This window comes from Mesoplodon densirostris, chromosome 6, assembly GCF_025265405.1.
Source record: "Mesoplodon densirostris isolate mMesDen1 chromosome 6, mMesDen1 primary haplotype, whole genome shotgun sequence".
NCBI lineage: Eukaryota > Metazoa > Chordata > Mammalia > Artiodactyla > Ziphiidae > Mesoplodon > Mesoplodon densirostris.
The window spans coordinates 112,369,268-112,392,923 of NC_082666.1; the positions used below are offsets into that span (position 1 = coordinate 112,369,268).

Here is a 23,656-nt window from a genome sequence, read left to right on the forward strand (position 1 = left end):
CAGAACCCTTTGCATGATTTTCTTATTGCCTACTCTGGATTTTGCCCAGGTTCACTTTAGTGCTCCTCTATAGGGTTTTTTTCCCCTCTAAGTACAGATTAGATAATATAAGGAAAAGTAAAGGAGTAAAGGTCTAAAGGTATTGGAGTTAAATGCTTGCTGGGAATAATTGGTTCACAGAGCTGTTTATGCCTCTTATTGGAAACTAACCACTCCACCAGGGGGTGCTCTCTTTCATCAGGAAAACCAGTGTTACTTGTGAGCTAAATTCCAGATCCTTGTGGATTCTCCTTTATCTGTCTATGCTGTGTCTGACTCAGAGGGACTCTAGAGGGACTAATACTTCTGATAATTACCATCTGTGGACAGCTTCTATGTGCCAGACTTACAATACATTTTCATTTACCTGGTTTTAGAAAGCAGTGCTGTCTAAAACAAATGCAATAATGGTGTCTATTTGCTGCTTCTCTTGTAGAATGATGGGGTTTTTTTCCCCCTAAGTACTTTCCAGCCTAACGAATATAAGAATCAGATGAACCTTTTTCTCTATCCTTTCTTCTGTTGGAATGTTACCTCTTAGTTGGTGTTTCTTACCTGGGATTCTGTTGGCTTTTGAGGCAGAGCAACTGTTCACTGTACAGGAGAGCCCTGAGCATTGAGGACATTGAGTATCCCTGCCCCCCTCATCTAGTAATGTCCCTAGATTACAATGACAACCAAAAAAACCATATACATTTTCAAATGCCCCCAGGAAGGTTGTAGCCCCTATGGTAATCCACTAGGTAAGCTGATTTTCACCTTTCCAAAAACATTTTTTTAATAAAATTTTCCTCATTGTATAAGTGTAGCTAATTTTTAATTAGGAAAAAAATCTGGAAAAATAAAAATCTTACTTTATATTTAACTTTCTTAAAGTGCATCTTCATTTAGTCAGTTATACTTTATTAGGTTAACATTGGGATGGGGTTAGTATATTTTTTAAACGTTGACTAATGGGTCATGGGAAATTTTAATCAGGGGATATATAAATAAAATACTAAGGAAAATAGAAAACTCAGGAAGAATTAGCTTTGGAATTAGACCTCAGTTTAAATCTTGGTTCTACTACTTTTGAGGAGGAAAAACTTATTTCGGGAAATTTCAAACATTCACAGAAGTATACAAAATACAGTAAAGATTCCCATGTGGGTACCACCCCCCTGCCATGGAAGTACCATCCCCTATATAGGTACCATCACCCAACTTTAACAATTTCAGCTCACTCACTTCCTCCACTCATTTTCTCTACTTCCATATTACTTCATTTCATTTGTTAATCATATATCATCATTGCAATAACTTAAAAAAATTAACAATAATTGCTTAGGTATCTAAACATTGCTCAGATTTCTAGTTGTCTCATAGATGGATGTATCTTTGTTTGAATTGTGATCCAACAATATGTATAGTTTCATATATCATACATGGTTGATATGTATCTTACATCTCTTTTAAATTTGGGTTTCCCCCTCTTTTTCCTTACACTTTATTTGCTGAAGAAACCAGAAATTTTACCTTGTAGATTTTGTCACAATCCGTATTTGCTGATTATACCCTCATAGTATTTCCTATAAATTGGATTCATAGACGATTGTAGAGTCTAGTCAGGTTTTTTTATTGGCACAATATTTCATTGACTGTGCTATATTCTTCCATCAGGATTCCCATGTTGTCTGACTGTCCCTCTTTTTGCAATATTAGTTCCTTTATTTTTGAAATAATTTCCTAACTTACAGAAAAGCACAAAAAAATTTCTATGTATTTTCAACTGGAGACCCCCATTCAAGTTTTATCAACTGTGTCAATAATATCTTTTAATAACAAAAGGATACTTGTCATGTTTTTTCAGTTTCTTTCAATGATCACAGTTAGTCCTTTCTTGACCTTTGTGAACATTACAGCGCAGTTATTTTGCAGTATGTTTCTCAATATGGGTTTATCTACTGTTTCTTCATAAGATTGAGGTTATGCATTTTTGGCAGAAACATCACAGAAGTGACTCTACACTTGTTATACATCCTGTCAAGTGACACAAGATATCATTTTGCCATAAAACTGGAAATGTTAAGTTTGATCATGTCAGTAAAATGGTATCTGCCAAGATTTACCTATTATACATTATTCTTTCTCCCTTCATAGTTAATATTTTATGGAGAGATGCTTTGAGACCTTATATATATATCCTGGTCCTCGTCCAGCTTTTACCCAGTAGTTTCAGCTTTTATTACTATGATAGATAACTAAATGGAGGTTTTCTAATTCCATCATTCCGTAGGCATTTCTTAGTTGGCATTCCACTGTGAGGAAGAACTTTCCCTTTCCATTTATTTACTCAGTTATTTATTTCGTTGTAGATTCCTCTTTTGTTCAGTGGAATATCATCTTTTACCATCATTTGTTTGATGCTCAAGTATGATACTTTAATCTTTGGCCCTTAGCTGTATCATTTTGACAGGTCCCCACCACTCCAGCATTCCTTGCTTTCTAGCACAGCAAGATCTTCCAGTCTCATGTTGCACTTTCCCTATCCTAGCCCTGAAATCAACCTTTCCTCCAAGGAGCCCTTTTAGTGGGGAAAGGTATTTAGAAACCAAGATGTACTCACTACTGGTTGTGCTAACTACCACTGAAATGTTACAGTTCCCAAGCTCCCTAGGGGACAAAGCTAAAAAAGATATGTTTTTATATATATATATCTACTTATACATATATATTTATTTTTGTTTCTGTCTATACATATTGAAAGCCATGACTTCATATTGGTACTTTCTGTTCTAATCCAACACTTTACCATCATTCTAGCTTTTCCCATTTTTTGTTTATAATTCCCTTCTCTAAGAATGAGAAACCTGGCTCTTATTATCCCCAATATGTTTCCTTATTTATTCAGCCCTCCTTTTCAGCCCTGCCCAGCCATCATCCATCTTAGCTCCTTTTTCCACACGGAGCCCACGCCCTACCAGGTCACATACCATACACTATTAGTTGTCTTCCCTGTGTTGGCCCTGACCTCTGCTAAATGACCCTCACTTAGGCCTGCCTTGTGGCTGTTTTTTCTTTGATTATATATACATTTTTAATTAAAATATTGAAATAATTGTATACTAGTGTGCAATTGTAAGAAATAGTACAAAAAGATCTCATTTACCTTTTACTCAGTTTCCACCAATAGTTACATCTTTGAAAACTACAAAACATTGCTGGGTGAAATTAAAGATCTAAATAAATGGAAAGACATCTTGTGTTCATGGATTGGAAGAATTGTTAAGATGTCAGTACAACCCAACAGGATCTACAGATTCAATGCGATCCCTGTCAAAATCCCAATTATGTTTTTTGCAGAAATAGAAAAACTCACCCTAAAATTCACATGGAATCTCAAAGGACCCCCAAATAGCCAAAATAATCTTGAAAAAGAAGAACAAAGTTTGAGGACTTGCTTCCTGATTTCAAAACTTACTACAAAGATACAGTAATCAAAGCAGTGTGGTACTGGCATAAACAAAAACATATAAATGAATGGAACAGAAAAGAGATCCCAGGAGGAAAAAACCTTGCAAATGTGGTCAGTGATTTTTGACAAGGGTGCCAAGACTATTCAGTGGGGAAAAGATAATCTTTTCATCAGTTGTTGTTGGGAAAACTGTATGCACATGGAAAAGAATGGTGTTGAACCCTTACCTTATGCCATATACCAAAATTAACTCAAAATCAAGAACCTGAGAGAGATCAAGATGGCAGAGTAGAAGGACGTGGAGCTTACCTCTTCCCACAAATATATCAAAAATACATCAATATTTGGAATAATTCTCACTGAATACCTACTGAATGCTGGCAGAAGATCTCATACAACCAAAACTGCAGGAAAGATCACCATGTAACCTGGGAATAAACCTGACTAAGGAGGTGAAAGACTTATATCCTGAGAACTATAAAACATTGATAAAGGAGATTGAAGATGATTCAATGAAATGGAAAGATATCCCATGCTCTTGGATTCGAAGAATTAATATTGTTAAAATGTCCATACTACCCAAAGCATCTACTGATTTACTGCAATCCCTATCAGATTACCCATGACATTTTTTCAGAACTAAAACAAATAACTCTAAAATTTATATGGAATCATAAAAGGCTTAGAGTTGCCAAAGCAATCCTGAGGAAAAGGAACAAGGCTGGAGGCATAACCCTCCCAGACTTCAGACAATATTACAAAGCTACAGTAATCAAAACAGCAGGGTATTGGCACAAAATCAGACATAGGGATCAGTGGAACAGAAGAGACAGCCCAGAAATAAACCCACACACGTACAGTCAATTAATCTTTGGCAAAGGAGGCAAAAATATACAACGGAGAAAAGACAGTTCAGCAAGTGGTGTCGGAAAAGCTGGGCAGCCACATGTAAATCAATGAAATTAGAACACTCATTCACACCATGCACAAAAATAAATTCGAAATGGTTTAAGGACTTAAATACAGCTCAATATGAAAAAAAAACCCAATCAAAAAAAATGAGCAAAAGGCCTAAGTAGACATTTCTGCAAAGAAGATATGCAGATGGCCAACAGGCACATGAAAAGATGCTCAACATCGCTAATTATTAGAGAGATGCAAATCAAAACTACAATGAGGTACAACCTCATACCTGTCAGAATGGCCGCCATCAAAAAGTCCACAAATAATAAATTGCTGGAGAGGGTGTGGAGAAGAGGGAACCCTCCTACACTGTTGGTGGGATTGTAAATTGGTGCAGCCACTGTGGAAAACAGAATGGAGATTCCTTAAAAAACTAAAAATAGAGTTCCCACATGATCCAGCAATCCCACTCCTGGGCATATATCAGGAAAAGATGAAACTCTAATTCAAAAAGATACATGCACCCCAATGTTCATTACAGCACTCTTTACAATAGCCAAAACATGGCAGCAACCTAAGTATCCATTCACAGATGAATAGGTAAAGAAGATGCAGTGTATGTGTATACATACACAGACATAGTGTAATATTACTCAACCATACAAACAAATGAAATATTGCCATTTGCAGCAGTGAATGGACCTAGAGATTATCATGCTAAGTGAAGTCAGACAGTGAAAGACAAATATCACATGATACCACTTATATGTGGAATCTAAAAAAATGATACAAATAAACAATTACAATTTACAAAACAGAAACAGACTCACGTAGAAAATCAACTTGTTTGTGTACCAAAGGGGAAAGTGGGAAGTTATAAATTAGGAGTTTGGGCTTAACAAATACATACTACTATATATAAAATAGATAAACAACAAGGACCTACTGTATAGCACAGGGAGCTGTAATATCTTGTAATAACCTATTACAAGTATCCTGTAATAACCTAATCTGAAAAAGAATATATATATATATATGTTAACATACAAATTTGAATATATAGTTATATATTAACATATATAAGTATATGTAAAATTGAATCAATTTGCTGTACATCTAAAATTAACACAAAATTATAAATCAACTGTACTTCAATTTTTAAAAAATCGAAGACCTAAACATAAGAGTTCAAGGTATAAAACTCTTAGAACAAAATAAGGGGAAAATCTTCATAACATTGGATTTCGTAATGATTTCTTGATTATGACACCAAAGCACAGGTGACAGAAGAAAAACATAGATAAATTGGACTTCATCAAAACTTAAAACTTTTGTTCATCAAAAGACACTATCGGGCTTCCCTGGTGGCACAGTGGTTGAGAGTCCGCCTGCCGATTCAGGGGACACAGGTTCGTGCCGTCCGGGAGGATCCCACATGCCATGGAGCGGCTAGGCCCGTGAGCCATGGCCGCTGAGCCTGCGCATCCGGAGCCTGTGCTCCGCAACGGGAAAGGCCACAACAGTGAGAGGCCCGCGTACCGCAAAAAAAAAAAAAAAAAAAAAAAAGACACTATCAACAGAATGAAGAGTCATCCTACAGAACGGGTGAAGCTATTTGCAAATCATGTATCTAACAAGGGACTAATATCCAGAATTATACAGAACTCCTAAAACTCAACAACCACAAACAACCCTATTCAAAAACAAACGACTTGAATAGACTGTTCTCATGAAAAGATACACAGATGTCCAATAACCATGAAAAGATGCTCAACATTATTAACTATTAGAAAATGCAGATCAAAACCACAGTGAGATACAACTGCATATCCATTAGGATGGTTATTATCAAAAACACAGAACTGATTGTTGTCAAGGATGTTGAGAAACTGGAACTCTAGTATATTACTGTATTACTGGTAGTGTAAATGGTACAGCCACTATTGAAAACAGTATGGTAGTTCCTCAAAAAATTAAAAATAGAATTACCATATGATCCAGCAATTTCACTTCTGGGTATATACCAAAAGAATTGAAATCAGGGACTTGAGCAGATATTTGTACACCCATATTTATAGCAGCATTCACACTAACCAAAAGTTGGAAACAACCTGAACGTCCATGAATAGATTAATGGATAAAATATGGCATGTACATACAAAGGGATATTATTCAGCCTTAGAAAGGAAGGAAATTCTGCACATGCTACAACATGGATGAACTTTGAAGACATTAAGCTATGTGAAATAAGTCAGTCACAAAAAGACAAAAATAATTATTTGGTTCCACTTACATGAGGTACCTAGAATGTCAAGTTCTTAGACAGAAAGCACAATGGTGGTTGCCAGGAACTAGGGCAAGAGAGAAATGGGGACTTAGTGTTTAAGGGGTATACAGTTTCAGTTTGGGAAAATGAAAAAATTCTGGAGGTGATTGGTGGTGATGGTTGCACATCAGTCTGAATGTACGTAATGCTACTACACTGTACACTTTAAAATGGTTAAAATAGTAAATTTTATGTTATGTGTATTTTACCACCATTAACAAGGGAAAAAAGGAAGGAGCTTTCTCTTCCTCATCTTTTTCCTTCCCTTCCTGAATTGAACAGTCCAAAAGCCACTGGGCGGGACCGTAAAAAGTAGGCATCCACACCAGAGGGTGAGTAAGGCTGCAGCACTGGAAGCCAAGCAGGGTGAGGCGGATCTGTATAGGGGGGCAGCCTGGCAGTCATGATTCCTGAGCAGGATGATATCATGTGGGAGGCTGACCTGATTCCTGGGTGTTAGAATAGGTGTCAGAGCTCAAATGAGGTTAGGAGGGCTCCTCATGGCAGAGTGACCCCTCATAGTGTATCAGAACACAAGCAGAGTGAGGAGACATCCACACATGTGGGTGGCAACAGCAGCCTAGCTCAGGATCTTAGAGTTCATTTGGAGGAAGGGAGGCCTCCACTTAGGTAAGGGGGGCCAGCAGCAGTGAGGGGAGATTGGTCACATAGAGGGGGACTAGTCAGAGAAGTAAAGGATAATAGCAGGGTTCTCACCATCAGAGATGGGAGTTATAATTATGGAAGGGGGAATATTAAGAGGAAACCTGTGCTGTTGGATTGGAACTGGTAATGTCAGGGTGAACTTGAATAAGTTTTCAACATATATGCATGCATATGTAAATATTAATTTACATGTGTGATATGTGTGTGTATGCATGTATATAGTGCACATATTCCTTAGTTGTGTTCACTGAGAGGGCCTGCTAGCAACAACACTGTTAACAGTAATGAGCACACCTAGCATCTGGACTTGGTTTCTAAATATTATTCTTTACCAATAAACATCAGGACTTATTGGATCTAATTATGAGGAAACAGACACACCCAAATTGAGAGATGTTGTACAAAATAACTGGCCTATACTCTTCAAACGTCAGAGGCATCAATATCAAGGAAAGACTGAGGAACTTGTTCTAAAGTGAAATAAATGAGGGGATAACTGAAATACAGTGTGTGATTCTGAACATTGTGTAGTATGATTTTACCCTAAGGAACATTGAGATAATCAGTGAAGCTTGAGTGAGGTCTGAGGAATAGTGGGCAACTAATAATGTATCAATCAATTTTCTGATTTGGGGAAATTTTAGAGAATGTCTTTGTTTATGGGAAATATATACTAAGTTATTTAGAGTAATGGGGCAGTATGTCTGCAGGTTATTCTCAAATGGTTCAAGAAACAATAGTCTTGGTCTTATATATATAACTTTTCTGTAAGTTTGATATTGCTCCAAAAAAATAAAATCCTATCCAAAATTTTTTAAAAATTAAAACTAAATTGTTGACAGAGGGAGCTTAAAGGTGGCAGAAGAGTAAGACATGGAGATCACCTTCCCCCCACAAATACATCAGAAATACATCTACACATGGAACAACCCCTACAAAACACCTACTGAACGCTGGCAAAAAACCTCAGACCTCCCAAAAGGCAAGAAACTCCCCATGTACCTGGCTGGGGCAAAAGAAAAAAAAGAGACAAAAGAATAGGGATGGGACCTACACCAGTGGGAGGGAACTGTGAAGGAGGAAAGATTTCCACATACTAGGAAGCCCCTCCATGGGCGAAGACTGCGGGTGGTGGAGGGGGGAAGCATCGGAGCCATGGAGGAGAGCGCAGCAACAGGGGTGCGGAGGGGCAAAGCGGAGAGATTCCCACACAGAGGATCTGTGCCGGCCAGTGCTCACCAGCCCAAGAGGCTTGCCTGCTCACCCGCCTGGACAGGTGGGGGCTGGGAGCTGAGGCTCGTTCTTCGGAGGTCAGATCCCAGGGAGAGGACTGGGGTTGGCGTCGTGAACACAGCCTGAAGGGGGTAGTGCACGACAGCTAGACATGAGGGAGTCCAGGAAAAAGTCTGGAGCTACTGAAGAGGCAAGAGACTTTTTCTTCCCTCTTTGCCTCCTGGTGTGTGAGGAGAGAGGATTAAGAGCACCATTTAAAGGAGCTCCAGAGACGGGCACAAGCCACGACTATCAGCACGGACCCCAGAGATGGGCATGAGATGCTAAGGCTGCTGCTGCAGCCACCAAGAAGCCTGTGTGCAAGCACAGGTTACTAGCCACACCTGCCCTCCCAGGAGCCTGTGCAGCCCACCACTGCCAGGGTCCCGTGATCCAGGGACAACTTCCCCGGGAGAACATACGGCGCGCCTCACGCTGGTGCAACCTCATGTTGACCTCTGCTGCCGCAGGCTCGCCCCGAACTCCATACGCCTCCCTCCCCGCAGCCTGACTGAGCCACAGCCTCCGAATCAGCTGCTCCTTTAACCCCGTCCTGCCTCAGTGAAGAACAGATGGCCTCAGGCAACCTACACGCAGAGGCAGGGCCAAATCCAAAGCTGAACCCCAGGAGCTCTGTGAACAAAGAAGAGAAAGGGAAATCTCTCCCAGAAGCCTCAGGAGCAGCGGATTAAATCTCCATGATCAACTTGATGTACTCTGCATCTGTGGAATACCTGAATAGACAACAAATCATCCCAAATTGAGGAGGTGGACTTTGGGAACAACAATATATATATATATATATATATATATATATATATATATATATATATATATTTCTTTTTCCCCCTTTATCTCTTTTTGTGAGTGTGTATGTGTATGCTTCTGTGTGTGATTTTGTCTGTATAGCTTTGCTTTTACCATTTGTTGTAGGGTTCTCTCTGTCTTTTTTTTTGTATAGTTTTTAGTGCTTGTTATCATTGGTGGATTGTTTTTTGGTTTGGTTGCTCTCTTCTTTATTTTTTTTATTACTTAAAATTTTTTTAATTTCTTTTTTATTTTAATAACTTTTTAATTTTATTTTATCTTCTTTCTTTCTCTCTTTCTTTCTTTCTTTCCTCCCTCCCTCCCTCCCTCCCTCCCTTCCTCCCTTCCTTCCTTCCTTCCTTCCTTCCTTTCTTCCTTCCTTCCTTCCTTCCTTCCTTCCTTCCTTCCTTCCTTCCTTCCTCTCTTATTCTGAGCCATGTGGATGACAGGTTCTTGGTGCTCCAGCCAGGTGTCAGGGCTGTGCCTCAGAGGTGGGAGAGCCATGTTCAGGACATTGCTCCACAGGAGACCTCCCAGCTCCACATAATATCAAACGGCGAAAATCTCCCAGAGATCTCCAACTCAACGCCAAGACCCAGCTCCACTCAATGACCAGGAAGCTCCAGTGCTGAACACCCTATGCCAAACAACTAGCAAGACAGGAACACAACCCCACACATTAGCACAGAGGCTGCCTAAAATCATAATAAGGCCACAGACACCCCAAAACACACCACCAGGCATGGACCTGCCCACCAGAAAGAAAATATCCACCCTCATCCACCAGAACATAGGCACTAGTCCCCTCCACCAAGAAGCCTACACAACCCACTGAACCAACCTTGGCCAATGGGGACAGACACCAAAAACAATGGGAACTACAAACTTGCAGCCTGTGAAATGTAAACCCCAAACACAGTAAGTGAAGCAAAATGAGAAGACACAGAAACACACAACAGATAAATAAGCAAGGTAAAACCCCACCAGACCGAACAAATGAAGAGGAAATAGGCAGTCTACCTGAAAAAGAATTCAGAATAATGATAGTAAAGATATCCAAAGTCTTGGAAGTAGAATGGAGAAAATATAAGAAACGTTTAACAAGGACCTAGAAGAACTAAAGAGCAAACAAACAATGATGAACAACACAATAAATGAAATTAGAAATTCTCTAGAAGGAATCAATAGCAGAATAACTGAGGCAGAAGAACGACAACTGACCTGGAAGATAAAACAGTGGAAATAACTACTGCAGAGCAGAATAAAGAAAAAAAATGAAAAGAATTGAGGACAGTCTCAGAGACCTCTGGGACAACATTAAACGCACCAACATTCGAATTATAGGGGTTCCAGAAGAAGAAGAGAAAAAGAAAGGGACTGAGAAAATATTTGAAGAGATTATAGTTGAAAAATTCCCTAATATGGGAAGGGAAATAGTTAATCAAGTCCAGGAAGCACAGAGAGTCCCATACAGAATAAATACAAGGACAAACACTCCAAGACACATATTAATCAAACTATCCAAAATTAAATACAAAGAACAAATATTAAAAGCAGCAAGGGAAAAACAACAAATAACATACAAGGGCATCCCGATGAGGTTAACAGCTGATCTTTCAGCAGAAACTCTGCAAGCCATAAGGGAGTGGCAGGACATATTTAAAGAGATGAAAGAGAAAAGCCTACAGCCAAGATTACTCTACCAAGCAAGGATCTCACTCAGATTTGATGGAGAAATTAAAACCTTTACAGACAAGCAAAAGCTAAGAGAATTCAGCACCACCAAACCAGCTTTACAACAAATGCTAAAGGAACTTCTCTAGGTAGGAAACACAAGAGAAGGAAACGACCTACAATAACAAACCCAAAACAATTATGAAAATGGTAATAGAAACATACATATTGATAATCACCTAAAATGTAAATGGATTAAATGCTCTAACTAAAAGACATAGACTGGCTGAATGCATACAACAACAAAACCCGTATATATGCTGTCTATAAGAGACCCACTTCAGACCTAGGGACACATACAGATTGAAAGGGAGGGGATGGAAAAAGATATTCCATGCAAATGGAAATCAAAAGAGAGCTGGAGTAGCAATTCTCATATTAGACAAAATACACTTTAGAACAAAGACTATTACAAGACACAAAGAAGGAATCTACATAATGATCAAGGGATCAATCCAAGAAGGAAGATATAACAATAGTAAATGTTTATGCACTCAACATAGGAGCACCTCAATACATAAGGCAAATACTAACAGCCATAAAAGGGGAAATGGACAGAAACAATCATGTATGGGGCTTTAACACCCCACTTTCACCAGTGGACAGATCATCCAAAATGAAAATATAAATGAGGAAACACAAGCTTTAAATGATACATTAAACAAGATGGACTTAATTGATATTTATAGGACATTCCATCCAAAAACAACAGAATACACTTTCTTAAGTGCTTATGGAACGTTCTCCAGGATCATAGCTTGGGTCACAAATCAAGCCTTGGTAAATTTTAGAAAATTGAAATCATATCAAGTATCTTTTCTGACCACAACGCTATGAGACTAGATATCAATTACAGGAAAAAATCTGTAAAAAATACAAACACATGGAGGCTAAACAATACACTACTTAATAACCAAGAGATCACTGAAGAACTCAAGGAGGAAATCAAAAAATACCCAGGAGCAAATCACAATGAAAACACGACGACCCAAAACCTATGGGATGCAGCAAAAGCAGTTCTAAGAGGGAAATTTATAGCAATACAATCCTACCTTAAGAAAGAAGAAACATCTCAAATAACCTAACATTACACCTAAAGCAATTAGAAAAAGAAGAACAAAAATCCCCAAAGTTAGCAGAAGGAGAGAAATCATAAAGATCAGATCAGAAATAAATGAAAAAGAAATGAAGGAAACGATAGCAAAGATCAATAAAACTAAAAGCTGGTTCTTTGAGAAGATAAACAAAATTGATGAACCATTAGCCAGACTCATCAGGAAAACGAGAGAAGACTCAAGTCAATAGAATTAGAAATGAAAAAGGAGAAATAACAACTGACACTGCAGAAATACAAAGGATCATGAGAGATTACTACAAACAACTCTATGCCAATAAAATGGACAACCTGGAAGAAATGGACAAATTCTTAAAAAAGCACAACCTTCTGAGACTGGACCAGGAAGAAATAGAAAATATGAACAGACCAATCACAAGCACTGAAATTGAAACTGTGATTAAAAATCTTCCAACAAACAAAAGCCCAGGACCAGATGGCTTCACAGGCAAATTCTGTCAAACATTTAGAGAAGAGCTAACACCTATCCTTCTCAAACGCTTCCAAAATATAGCAGAGGCAGGAACACTGCCAAACTCATTCTATGAGGCCACCATCACCTTGATACCAAAACCAGACAAAGATGTCACAAAGAATGAAAACTACAGGCCAATATCACTGATGAACATAGATGCAAAAATCCTCAACAAAATACTAGCAAACAGAATCCAACAGCACATTAAAATGATCATCCACCATGATCAAGTGGTGTTTATCCCAGGAATGCAAGGATTCTTCAATATAAGCAAATCAATCAATGTGATACACCATATTAACAAATTGAAGCAGAAAAACCATATGATCACCTCAGTAGATGTGGAGAAAGCTTTCGACAAAATTCAATACCCATTTATGATCAAAACCCTCCATAAAGTAGGCATAGAGGGAACTTACCTCAACATAATAAAGGCCATATATGACAGACCCACAGCCAACATCATCCTCAATGGTGAAAAAGTGAAACCATTTCGACTAAGATCAGGAAGAAAACAAGGTTGCCCACTCTCACCACTATTATTCAGCATAGTTTTGGAAGTTTTAGCCACAGCAATAAGAGAAGAAAAAGAAATAAAAGGAATCCAAATTGGAAAAGAAGTAATGTTGTCACTGTTTGCAGATGACATGATACTATATGTAGAGAAACCTAAAAATGCTAGCAGAAAACTACTAGAGCTAATCAATGAATTTGGTAAACTAGCAGGATAAAAAATTAATGCACAGAAATCTATGGCATTCCTATACACTACTGATGAAAAATCTGAAAGTGAAATTAAGAAAACACTCCCATTTACCATTGCAACAAAAAGAATAAAATATCTAGGAATAAACCTACCTAACGAGACTAAAGACCGGTATGCAGAAAATTATAAAACACTGATGAAAGAAATTAAAGATGATACAAATAGATGGAGAGATATACCATGTTCTTGGATTGAAAGAATCAACATTGTGAAAATGACTCTACTACCCAAAGCAATCTACAGATTCAATGCAATCCCTATCAAACTACCACTGGCATTTTTCACAGAACTAGAACAAAAAATTTCACAATTTGGAAACACAAAAGACCCTGAATAGCCAAAACAATGTTGAGAACAAAAAACGGAGCTGGAGGAATCAGGCTCCCTGACTTTACTACGAAGTTACAGTAATCAAGACAGTATGGTACTGGCACAAAAACAGAAATATAGATGAATGGAGCAGGATAGAAAGCCCAGAGATAAACCCATGCACATATGGTCACCTTTTCTTTGATAAAGGAGGCAAGAATATACAGTGGAGAAAAGACAGCCTCTTCAGTAAGTGGTGCTGGGAAAACTGGACAGCTACATGTAAAAGAATGAAATTAGAACACTCCCTAATATCATACACAAAAATAAGCTCAAAATGGATTAAAGACCTAAATGTAAGGCCAGACACTATTAAACTCTTAGGGGAAAACATAGGCAGAACACTCCTTGTCGTAAATCACAGCAGGATCCCTTTTGATCTGCCTCCTAGAGAAATAGAAATCAAAACAAAAATAAAGAAATGGGACCTAATGAAACTTCAAAGCTTTTGCACAGCAAAGGAAACCATAAACAAGACCAAAAGACAACCCTCAGAATGGGAGAAGATATTTGCAAATGAAGCAACTGACAAAGGATTCATCTCCAAGATTTACAAGCAGCTCATGCAGCTCAATATCAAAAAAACAAACAACCCAATCCAAAAATGTGCAGAAGACCTAAGTAGACATTTCTCCAAAGAAGATATACAGATTGCCAACAAACACATGAAAGAATGCTCAACGTCATTAATCATTAGTGAAATGCAAATCAAAACTACAATGAGATGTCATCTCACACCAGTCACAATGGCCATCATCAAAGAATCTACAAACAATAAATGCTGAAGAGGGTTGGAGAAAAGCAAACCCTCTTGCACTGTTGGTGGGAATGTAAATTGATACAACCACTATGGAGAACAGTATGGAGGTTTCTCAGAAAACTACAAATAGAACTACCATATGAGCCAGCAATCCCACTACTGGGCATATACCCTGAGAAAACCATAATTCAAAAATTTACATGTACCACAATGTTCATTGCAGCTCTGTTTACAATAGCCAGGACATGGAAGCAATCTAAGTGTCCATCAACAGATGAATGGATAAAGAAGATGTGGCTCATATATACAATGGAATATTACTCAGCCATAAAAAGAAACGAAATTGAGTTATTTATAGTGAGGTGGATGGACCTAGAGTGTGTCATACAGAGTGAAGTCAGAAAGAGAAAAACAAATACCTTATGCTAGCACATATATATGGAATCTAAAAAAAAAAAAAAAATGGTCATGAAGAACCTAGGGGCAAGACTGGAATAAGGACGCAGAAGTACTAGAGAATGTACTTGAGGATATGGGGAGAGGGAAGGGTAAGCTGGGACAAAGTGAGAGAGTGGCATGGACATATATACATTACCAAACGTAAAATAGATAGCTAGTTGAAAGCAGCCACGTAGCACAGGGTGATCAGCTCGGTACTTTGTGACCACCTAGAGGGGTGTTGGATAGTGAGGGTGTGAGGGAGGGAGACGCAAGAGGGAAGAGGTATGGGGATATATGTTTATGTATAACGGATTCACTTTGTTATAAAGCAGAAGCTAACACACCATTGTAAAACAATTATACTCCAATAAAGTTGTTAATAAAAAAGAAAAAAACTAAATTGTTCAACTGTGTTAAATGTGCTAAGCAGTCAAAATAAGACAAAAACTATAAAAAGGCATCAGAGACCTTAGCAAGATCGAATTTGAGTGGATGCTGGAGACAGACACCAGAGTTCAATAGATTGAGGACGAGAAGGTGACAAATGCAAATGGCAAATGAAGTCAACTTTTTTTAGAAGCTTAGCTGTGAAGGGGACAGGGAGGGCTCTCTGAAGAAGGGGAATTATAGTGAAGGATCTGGAAACAATGACATATACTAGGAATGTTTGAAAAATTAAGAAGATTTGACCTGAATAGGGGAAGACTTAGAGAAGTTCTGTCTTCAGATATTTGAAAACCTTTCAAGTCAAAGAGGTGCTTTGTTTTTCATTTTTAGAGGGAAGGACCAGGACCAATGTTTACAGAGAAATGGATTTTGACTCAACGTTAGAAAACATCTTGAGCTGTCAAACAGTTGAATAGTTAGTTGCCTTGTGAGAAGTGAGCCTCCTGTCACAAAAAGTGGAAAACAAGAAGCTGTAAAGTCAGCATTCTAGTCCATTTCCAGTTCCTGGAAATGACTCCTGTATTGACTTAGGACTGACCCCAGATGGACCTCCATCTCCCACTGCATTCTTGGGCCTATTGTTGCATGAGTTTGTTTAAATAGGAAGTTATTAGTCCTTTCTTGAGTATAAAAGTGAATTACCAGTTCTTGAGGCTCCACATCTCTTTAGACTCTTTAGTGTTTTAACCACCCACATATAGAAACTAAAGAGGAAAAGACCAAGGTCTCATAAGTAATTTTAGGTAGGTTTCTTTGTTGTTTACTGTGCTTAATTTCACGTTTGCAGTGACCAGTATCTCATTTGGTTCCTTAAATATTATTCTGAATTTGGGAAGGTCTGATTGCCTACCTACAAACAGGCCATTGGCCACAAAGGTATTGTTGTGTTTAGAGTGCAGCACCCATATTCTTTATGCTTTGAGAGGGGTCTTTTATGCATTGATGATTACAGCAGCTTAGGGGGGAGTATAGGATTGGTCATGGGGATTATCTTTTGTATTGTTTTCCTACTTTTTCTTGGAGCCTGATTTTTTTTTTTTTTTTAGAGACAGCATATTTGGAAGAAAAACGGTAAAAATAGTAATGAGGCAGGGTCCCCTATGATTTTATATTCATGGAATATAGAAAACTGATATTTTTTCTCATGTATTTAGAAAAACACTTTGTCAGAGAAGGAAAATATAGATCCTGTTAACAGGTAAGTGGAGAAACAACAGTAGTGTTGTTTCTTGTGGCCTCAAGTTGTAACTATGGAGGAAGGAGGGGAGGAGAGCAGAGAGGTGAATGTAGCTTATAATAACGAGGTTCTACAGACTTTCTCTGTGGTTGCCAGAAGAAAAATTTCTTTACCTTTTTCTTTTTTCAACATCTTTATTGGAGTATAATTGCTTTACGATGTTGTGTTAGTTTCTGCTGTATAACAAAGTGAATCCGCTATACATATACATATATCCCCATATCTCCTCCCTCTTGCGTCTCCCTCCCACCCTCCCTATCCCACACCACTCTAGGTGGTCACAAAGCACCGAGCTGATCTCCCCATGCTATGCGGCTGCTTCCCACTAGCTATCTATTTTACATTTGGTAGTATTTATAAGTCCATGCACTCTTTCACTTTGTCCCGGCTTACCCTTCCCCCTCCCCGTGTCCTCAAGTCCATTCTCTATGTCTGCATCTTTACTCATGTCCTGGCCCTAGGTTCATCTAACTTTTTTTTTTTTTTTTTTAGATTCCATATATATGTGTTAGCATTTGCTGCCTGTTTTTCTCTTTCTGACTTGCTTCACTCTGTATGACAGACTCTAGGTCCATCCACCTCACTGCAAATAACTCAGTTCTTTACCTTTTAGTTTCTGTTGAAAATATGGCCCTTCATATAATTACTCTTACTCTAAAATACTTCCATCTTATATAATACATGAAATAGAAATTAAAATAGTCTTGTTCCTCCTTCTATCTAAAGATAAGGCTTCACTTTTTTCCCTATTGGTAATTTAAATAAATATTAAAATGTTATTTCTAAAAGTCTGAACAATTCATCGCTAGAAATCTATAACTCATCCCAATTTAAATTTTTAAAAATTGATTTTTAGGCTATTGTGCCAAGCTCCTTGACCTCAGAAATCCACATCTCCACATAACCACATTTTTGTTCACAGAATGTTGCCAAAAAACAATCATGCCATGACTTTATAGGGATTATCTTCTAATTCATGGAATAAAAGATATTAGAACCTGTACCAAATTGGTCTCTTTTTGTATTCTTTTTGAAAGTAGTTATTCATTTTGTGGGTCAGTTTAGTTACATACACTCACACTTCTTGTTTCACACATCTGTAAGACATTGTATTTTAATACATAAAGCTTCTGTTCCTTAGCTTGGTCCAGACAATTCCTATCCTCATCAAATTCATTCTCATTTTCAGAACTGTTGAGAACAGAGTCATTTGGACTGTCCTCTGTGGATGTCCTTAGAGCTGCACAGATCACGCATTTCATACTCACTGGTTGAGACCTCCTAGTTGCTGCCTCACATGCCTTTCATCTCAGATGGAACTTGCCTGCCGGATTTTCTCTCGCACCTTCTTCTTATGGACGTCCATATTTACCTGCTTCAGTATCTTTCTGCTGGTCACTCAGGCTTGAAGTCTCAGCACCCAGTGCAGTGTCTGCCTGTGTACTGTCTTGTTTCCATGCTTAGCTCCGTTCACACAATCACAGTCCCAGCAGGCCCCCAGTCCTTGGCTCCTGGCCCTATCTTTGCAGGGAATGTTAACACTAAGAAACTTGAGTCAGACTCCCTGTTCCCCAGATAGCAGACTCAGACCCCTAAGTTTGAGCATTTAGGGTCTCTTGCCATCAGGTTCCAACTTGCCTTCCACACCGCATCCTCTACTCTTTCCTTTCCTGTAAAACTATGAGGAAGCTGTGCCTTCTGGATTAGGTATGTTAAAAGGAATTCTTTTCCATTGCTGTATGCAAAATAACAGGGGCAGGGTGCTATACTCGTAGGAATTTGGGCACCAAATTGAGCTACTCTGTCTTATTTGACAAAGCACATCCAGTTGGGGAGATGGGGGTTGTGTTTTAAAAGGAGCATGCTTTAAAGCATTATTAATTGTTAAAATAAAACAGAACAAAACAAAGAAGAACCCTATCTATGACAGTAGACTGTTTCCACCTGCACATGGCTGAAATACCATTTGGAGAGACAGAGGGAGAGAGACACGGGGGTGGGGTTAGGGTGTGCAGCTTGACATTAACAAGAGAGGAGGCAGACAGTTGGTGGTTGTTATAGTTTCTGTGTTCTTTATATCCTTGATCCTCAAGTTGCAACCTCCCCCTCATCCAGTTCCTTTAAAAAATGTGAAACTTAGTAAATTTTCTTCCTATGCCTCTGCCAAGACATTACTGAAGCTTTTCTTTTCCCCGTAGTCAGCAACAAAAGGCACAGAGTCGTGTCTTTGAGTTTTTGAGGGCTATAGTTATGACTACTATTACTATCCAATAACCAAGAATTGGGTTTTCACATTCTGAAAATAAGAATATGAATATAAATGTCTTTTGGTTAATATATCAGCCCTACAGATGTCTTTATTTGTTCTATCCAAGCATTTCTTTAATAGTTCTATAAAAAAAATAGGGTTTTCTTTTTATTTTAAAAAATTAAACAGTGTTTTAAGTGTTAGAGGTATCTAGTATATCCCACTTTATTACAATTAACTTTTTTTTAACATCTTTATAGGAGTATAATTGCTTTACAACGTTGTGTTATTTTCTGCTGTTTAACAAAGTGAATCAGCTGTACATATACATATACCCCATATCCCCTCCCTCTTGCGTCTCCCTCCCACCCTCCTTATCCCACCCCTCTAGGTGGTCACAAAGCACCGAGCTGATCTCCCTGCGCTGTGTCCCACTAGCTGTCTGTTTTACATCTGGTAGTGTATATATGTCCATGCCACTCTCTCACTTTGTTACAATTAACTTTTTATCTGCCCTGTTCCAGAGAGCAGTAGAAAGAGAATATTTTTCAAAATGTTCAAAGAATAGATATGAAAGGAATAACAAAATTTAAATATTTTAATATGTGTGTGTTTACATCAGAAAGACATTTTTCTAAATTCATTACAGTATTTTAGATGTAATTCTTTGAGCAGTCAGATCTTTTAAACGTGTTTGAGAAACAATAGAAAAGTCACATTTTAGGTATAATCTATTGAAAATACATGTTATTCTTCCTTATATTTGAACAATCTGTTCAAAACAATCCATTCATGTGGGATTTTGCTTGTACAGATCTGAGTGGGAATCAGTAGTTTCTTTGTTTGTCACTATGGAAACAAGTCAGCCTATCCTGAATGGCGGTTAGATCACGCAGAGTGATGCTCATGTCTCAGTGTAACTTCATCATGGAGCAGGCTGGCGCTGACATCTCGCCTCCAGCTTTTCCCTCCTGGAAGCCCAGCGCCATGCAGGATCCACCCCGGAGGCTTTCTGCTGTACCATTCCTCAGCTCCTTTTTCCAGGGCCGACGACACTCTGCCTCCGACCCCATCCTGCGACTGCAGCAGGGGCGGCGCAGCTCCACTGCCAAGATGCTCTCCTCATCCTCTCTCCAGGTGATGGTGGCCATGTCCTCCGTCAGCTGTGCTGAGAGAAACCCAGCTTGCCCCGAGAGAAAAAGTAAAGCTCCTTTTCTTCTTAAAGATTGCCACAGCTTTGAGTTTAAGTATAAGAACTGTGAAGAGGTTATGCTGTGTTGATACTTTGTAAAATTTTGACAATCAATTCTGCATTATACTTTGTATTGTCTGTTATGCTAAGAGATTCAGTAGGCATGTAATAGGAGATAAAAATGATTGAATGTTTTTTCATTAAAAATGTAGTTTTTGCACAAAACTCATTCCCTTGTAGAAGATCTGCTTTTACAGTTTCTTCCTTTTCATTACCAATATGACATGTGGAGATTATTGTGTGCAAAAGCCTTTTCTGTAGTAAAGGATAGTGTACTTACACGAAAGGGAAACAGTTTTATTCCTGACAAAGTGAAGGGGATTTAGCACCAGCTTGTCATCTACAATCCTCAGGGAAAATGGAAGCTGTTTGCCATGTTACTATTCTGTTCGGAGAGTAGGATTTTGAATCGTCCCTTTGAATGTTCTAGGAAATTCAGGACGTCCAACACCAAAGTATACAAAAGTTGGAGAGCGTTTACGGCATGTCATTCCTGGACATATGGCCTGTTCCATGGCATGTGGTGGCAAAGCTTGCAAGTATGAAAATGCAGCCCGCTGGAGTGAACAGGAGCAAGCTATTAAGGGGGTCTACTCGTCCTGGTAAGTGATTCTGTCTGTCTTTGGTAGCTCCCACCTACTGCTAAGTGGGAAAAGGGAATGGATGTGTAGGACATGGCCAGGAGGCAGTGGGCTGTAAAAGAAGGAATGGGGGGTTCTGAGGTCAGAGGACCTCACCTCCATCCCTGGCTTTGCCACTTGACAAGCTGTGTGATCTTGGTCTACTCACACAGGCAGTCGGAACCACAGTTTCCTGATCTGTAAAATGGAAATAATGAAACCAACCCTATAGGTTTTTTTTTAATTGAATAGAATGCTGTATGTAAAGTATCTTAAAGAAATGATAACTAGATAGCTCTTAAACTTCAGAAATTGCTAAAAATAATTAAAATGTTCAACTATAAATTTGAGAAATTATGAGGTACATAGGTAGTTTTTCAGTTTCATACAGGTAAGCTTTAGCCTTGTTTTTATTTTGTTCCTGTATTCTGTATAAAACTATACATTTTCATACAAATACATACACTTCCAGTCTGCTCAGTAGAAGGTGGTACGAGTTGTCAGTTCAGTAGATGATATAAGATGCTTACTTTGTTTATGGTATGTAAATGTAATTCATTCATTATTGAATCATACTGCTTTTATTATTAATAGTAAACTGTCGAGTATACCTTTTTTGATGTAGTGATATCTCTAAAAAATTCTGATATTCAAAACCAAATCACATTTGGAATGCACTAAGAGGAATTCACTATTCAAAGAACTCTGCTTGTGAATCATTTTATAGAGCAAGAATTCATTTACAAATTAGATATTTGTCAACCAGCTTACTAACTTGCAACACTGTACTTTTTCATATTGGATTTGCTGGGTACATGTGTAGTACTATAGTCTGGGGTCCACTGTCACTGTTGTTCTCCACAGATCATGTTCTAGTTTATCACTATCTTTCTTGAAGAATGTTGTGAAAAAGCAAACACTATTCCTGAGGTGTGGTCAGACAAGTAAATTTCTAATAATGCAGCTTAAGGTTACATTCATATTTTTGGTTTATTGTTGACTAAACTATCTGAACTTTTTTCGCCTCTGCTGCTTTCATGTTACATCTCTCTCAGTCCTACAGTAAGTGCTATTAAATTTGGGGGATCCCAAACCTTTGGGGGTCCCTGTTAAGTTTTAGACATTGCCCCAGGCATGAGGGATAGTATCTTTCTGAATCCTGACCTGCTCATCTAATGTCTCTGTTACTCCTCTCAGGTTCTTGTGACCCACAACTTGCAATAGTCTACCTTATGTATCTTTCACCAGGCCACTGGTGAGAAATGCAATCAGAACAGAGTGAAGCCAGAGCCCTAGTGAGAGTGATAGCTGTTTACTGGGTCTCTATCCATTTGTACATTCAGTAAACATCCATTTGGTTAAAAGCCAGGCACGGTGCTGAACACTCTCAAATCAGTATCTTCATAAAACTCTTCAGGGCTTCCCTGGTGGCACAGTGGTTGAGAGTCCGCCGGCCGATGCAGGGGACACGGGTTCGTGCCCCAGTCCGGGAGGATCCCACGTGCTGCGGAGCGGCTGTGCCCGTGAGCCATGGCCGCTGAGCCTGCCCGTCCAGAGCCTTTGCTCCGCAATGGGAAAGGCCACAACAGTGAGAGGCCCGCGTACCGCAAAAAAAAAAAAAAAAAAAAAAAAAACCCTCTTTAAGTAGGCATCATTAATGTCATTTTATTGGTGAAGTCCAGAGAGACTAAGTAATTTGCTACACAGCTAGAAAGTAGAAAAGTCAGCATTTGAATCCAGGTCTGACTGTCTCCAAAGCCATAATTTTTGCAAAATTATAATAACTCAGCATTTATTCATAACCACATGCTAGGATTTGTGCTAAAGTCTTTACACTCACATCATATTGAATTCTCACACCAACCTTGTGAGGCAGGCATTATCCCCACTCAATACATTAGGTAACTGAGGTACAGATAGCTATGTAACTAAAAATGCCTCCCAGCTGGCCCTCCTCATTTAGTCAGTAACCTTTGGATAACTAATCCAGGATGTCCTTTGCTGCCAGCTGAGGTTTCTCCATCATTCTGTCATATCCACTAGAATCTCATGAAAATCCTTGAAAGTACTTTGCTGGAGTCCATAAATACTTTATGTTCTGGAATTTTTTCCAGGGATTTAAGAAGCTAGGGTTTCTTAGAGCCCTAATCATAATACAGAATTGAAGCCGGATTTGTATAAGGAGATTCTTACCTTATAGCATTGTTGAAATCATAGAAAAAGTAAGGGCTGAAATCTTGCTTTCTCAGTTTTGTGCATATCACCAGTCCCTCCTCCCATCTGTAGGGTCACTGATAATATCCTGGCCATGGCACGCCCGTCCACTGAGCTCCTCCAGAAATACTGCATCATCGAGCAGTTCCGAAGGTAAACGTTGCGTGTTTACACACTTTAATAAGCCAGCTTGTGTTTTCTCTTCTATTGCTTTTGACTTCACATGGAAAGGTGCTTTCATTTTACCAACAGGAGTGTGAAGAACTTATTTCAAATAAGACAATTAAGGTTTTGAAAGTAGTTAATAATGTTTATTAATGCCAAAAATGGTTAATTTTTTAACACTACCTCCCAATATGACTAATTTTTTTTTCTTTTTCCTTTAAGCCATGGCATAAAAAGTATCATCAACCTGCAGCGTCCTGGTGAGCATGCCAGCTGTGGGAGCCCTCTGGAACAAGAAAGTGGCTTCACATACCTTCCTGAAGCTTTCATGGAGGCTGGCAGTAAGT

General features: G+C 38.7%; 1 protein-coding gene across 3 annotated transcripts in view; it reads left to right on the forward strand.

Moving 5' to 3' along the window:
- The window catches only part of PTPDC1 (protein tyrosine phosphatase domain containing 1), an 88,401-nt gene that overhangs the window by 50,308 nt on the left and 14,437 nt on the right, over window positions 1-23,656 (forward strand). For 2 of the 3 annotated variants that reach the window (XM_060102445.1, XM_060102447.1), the window contains 3 exons: window positions 20,741-20,912; window positions 23,217-23,297; window positions 23,532-23,650. In XM_060102445.1, the coding sequence (XP_059958428.1) occupies window positions 20,741-20,912; window positions 23,217-23,297; window positions 23,532-23,650 (372 nt within the window). The remainder of the gene's footprint in view (window positions 1-20,740; window positions 20,913-23,216; window positions 23,298-23,531; window positions 23,651-23,656) is intronic. The other variant, XM_060102446.1, reaches the window with a different exon arrangement.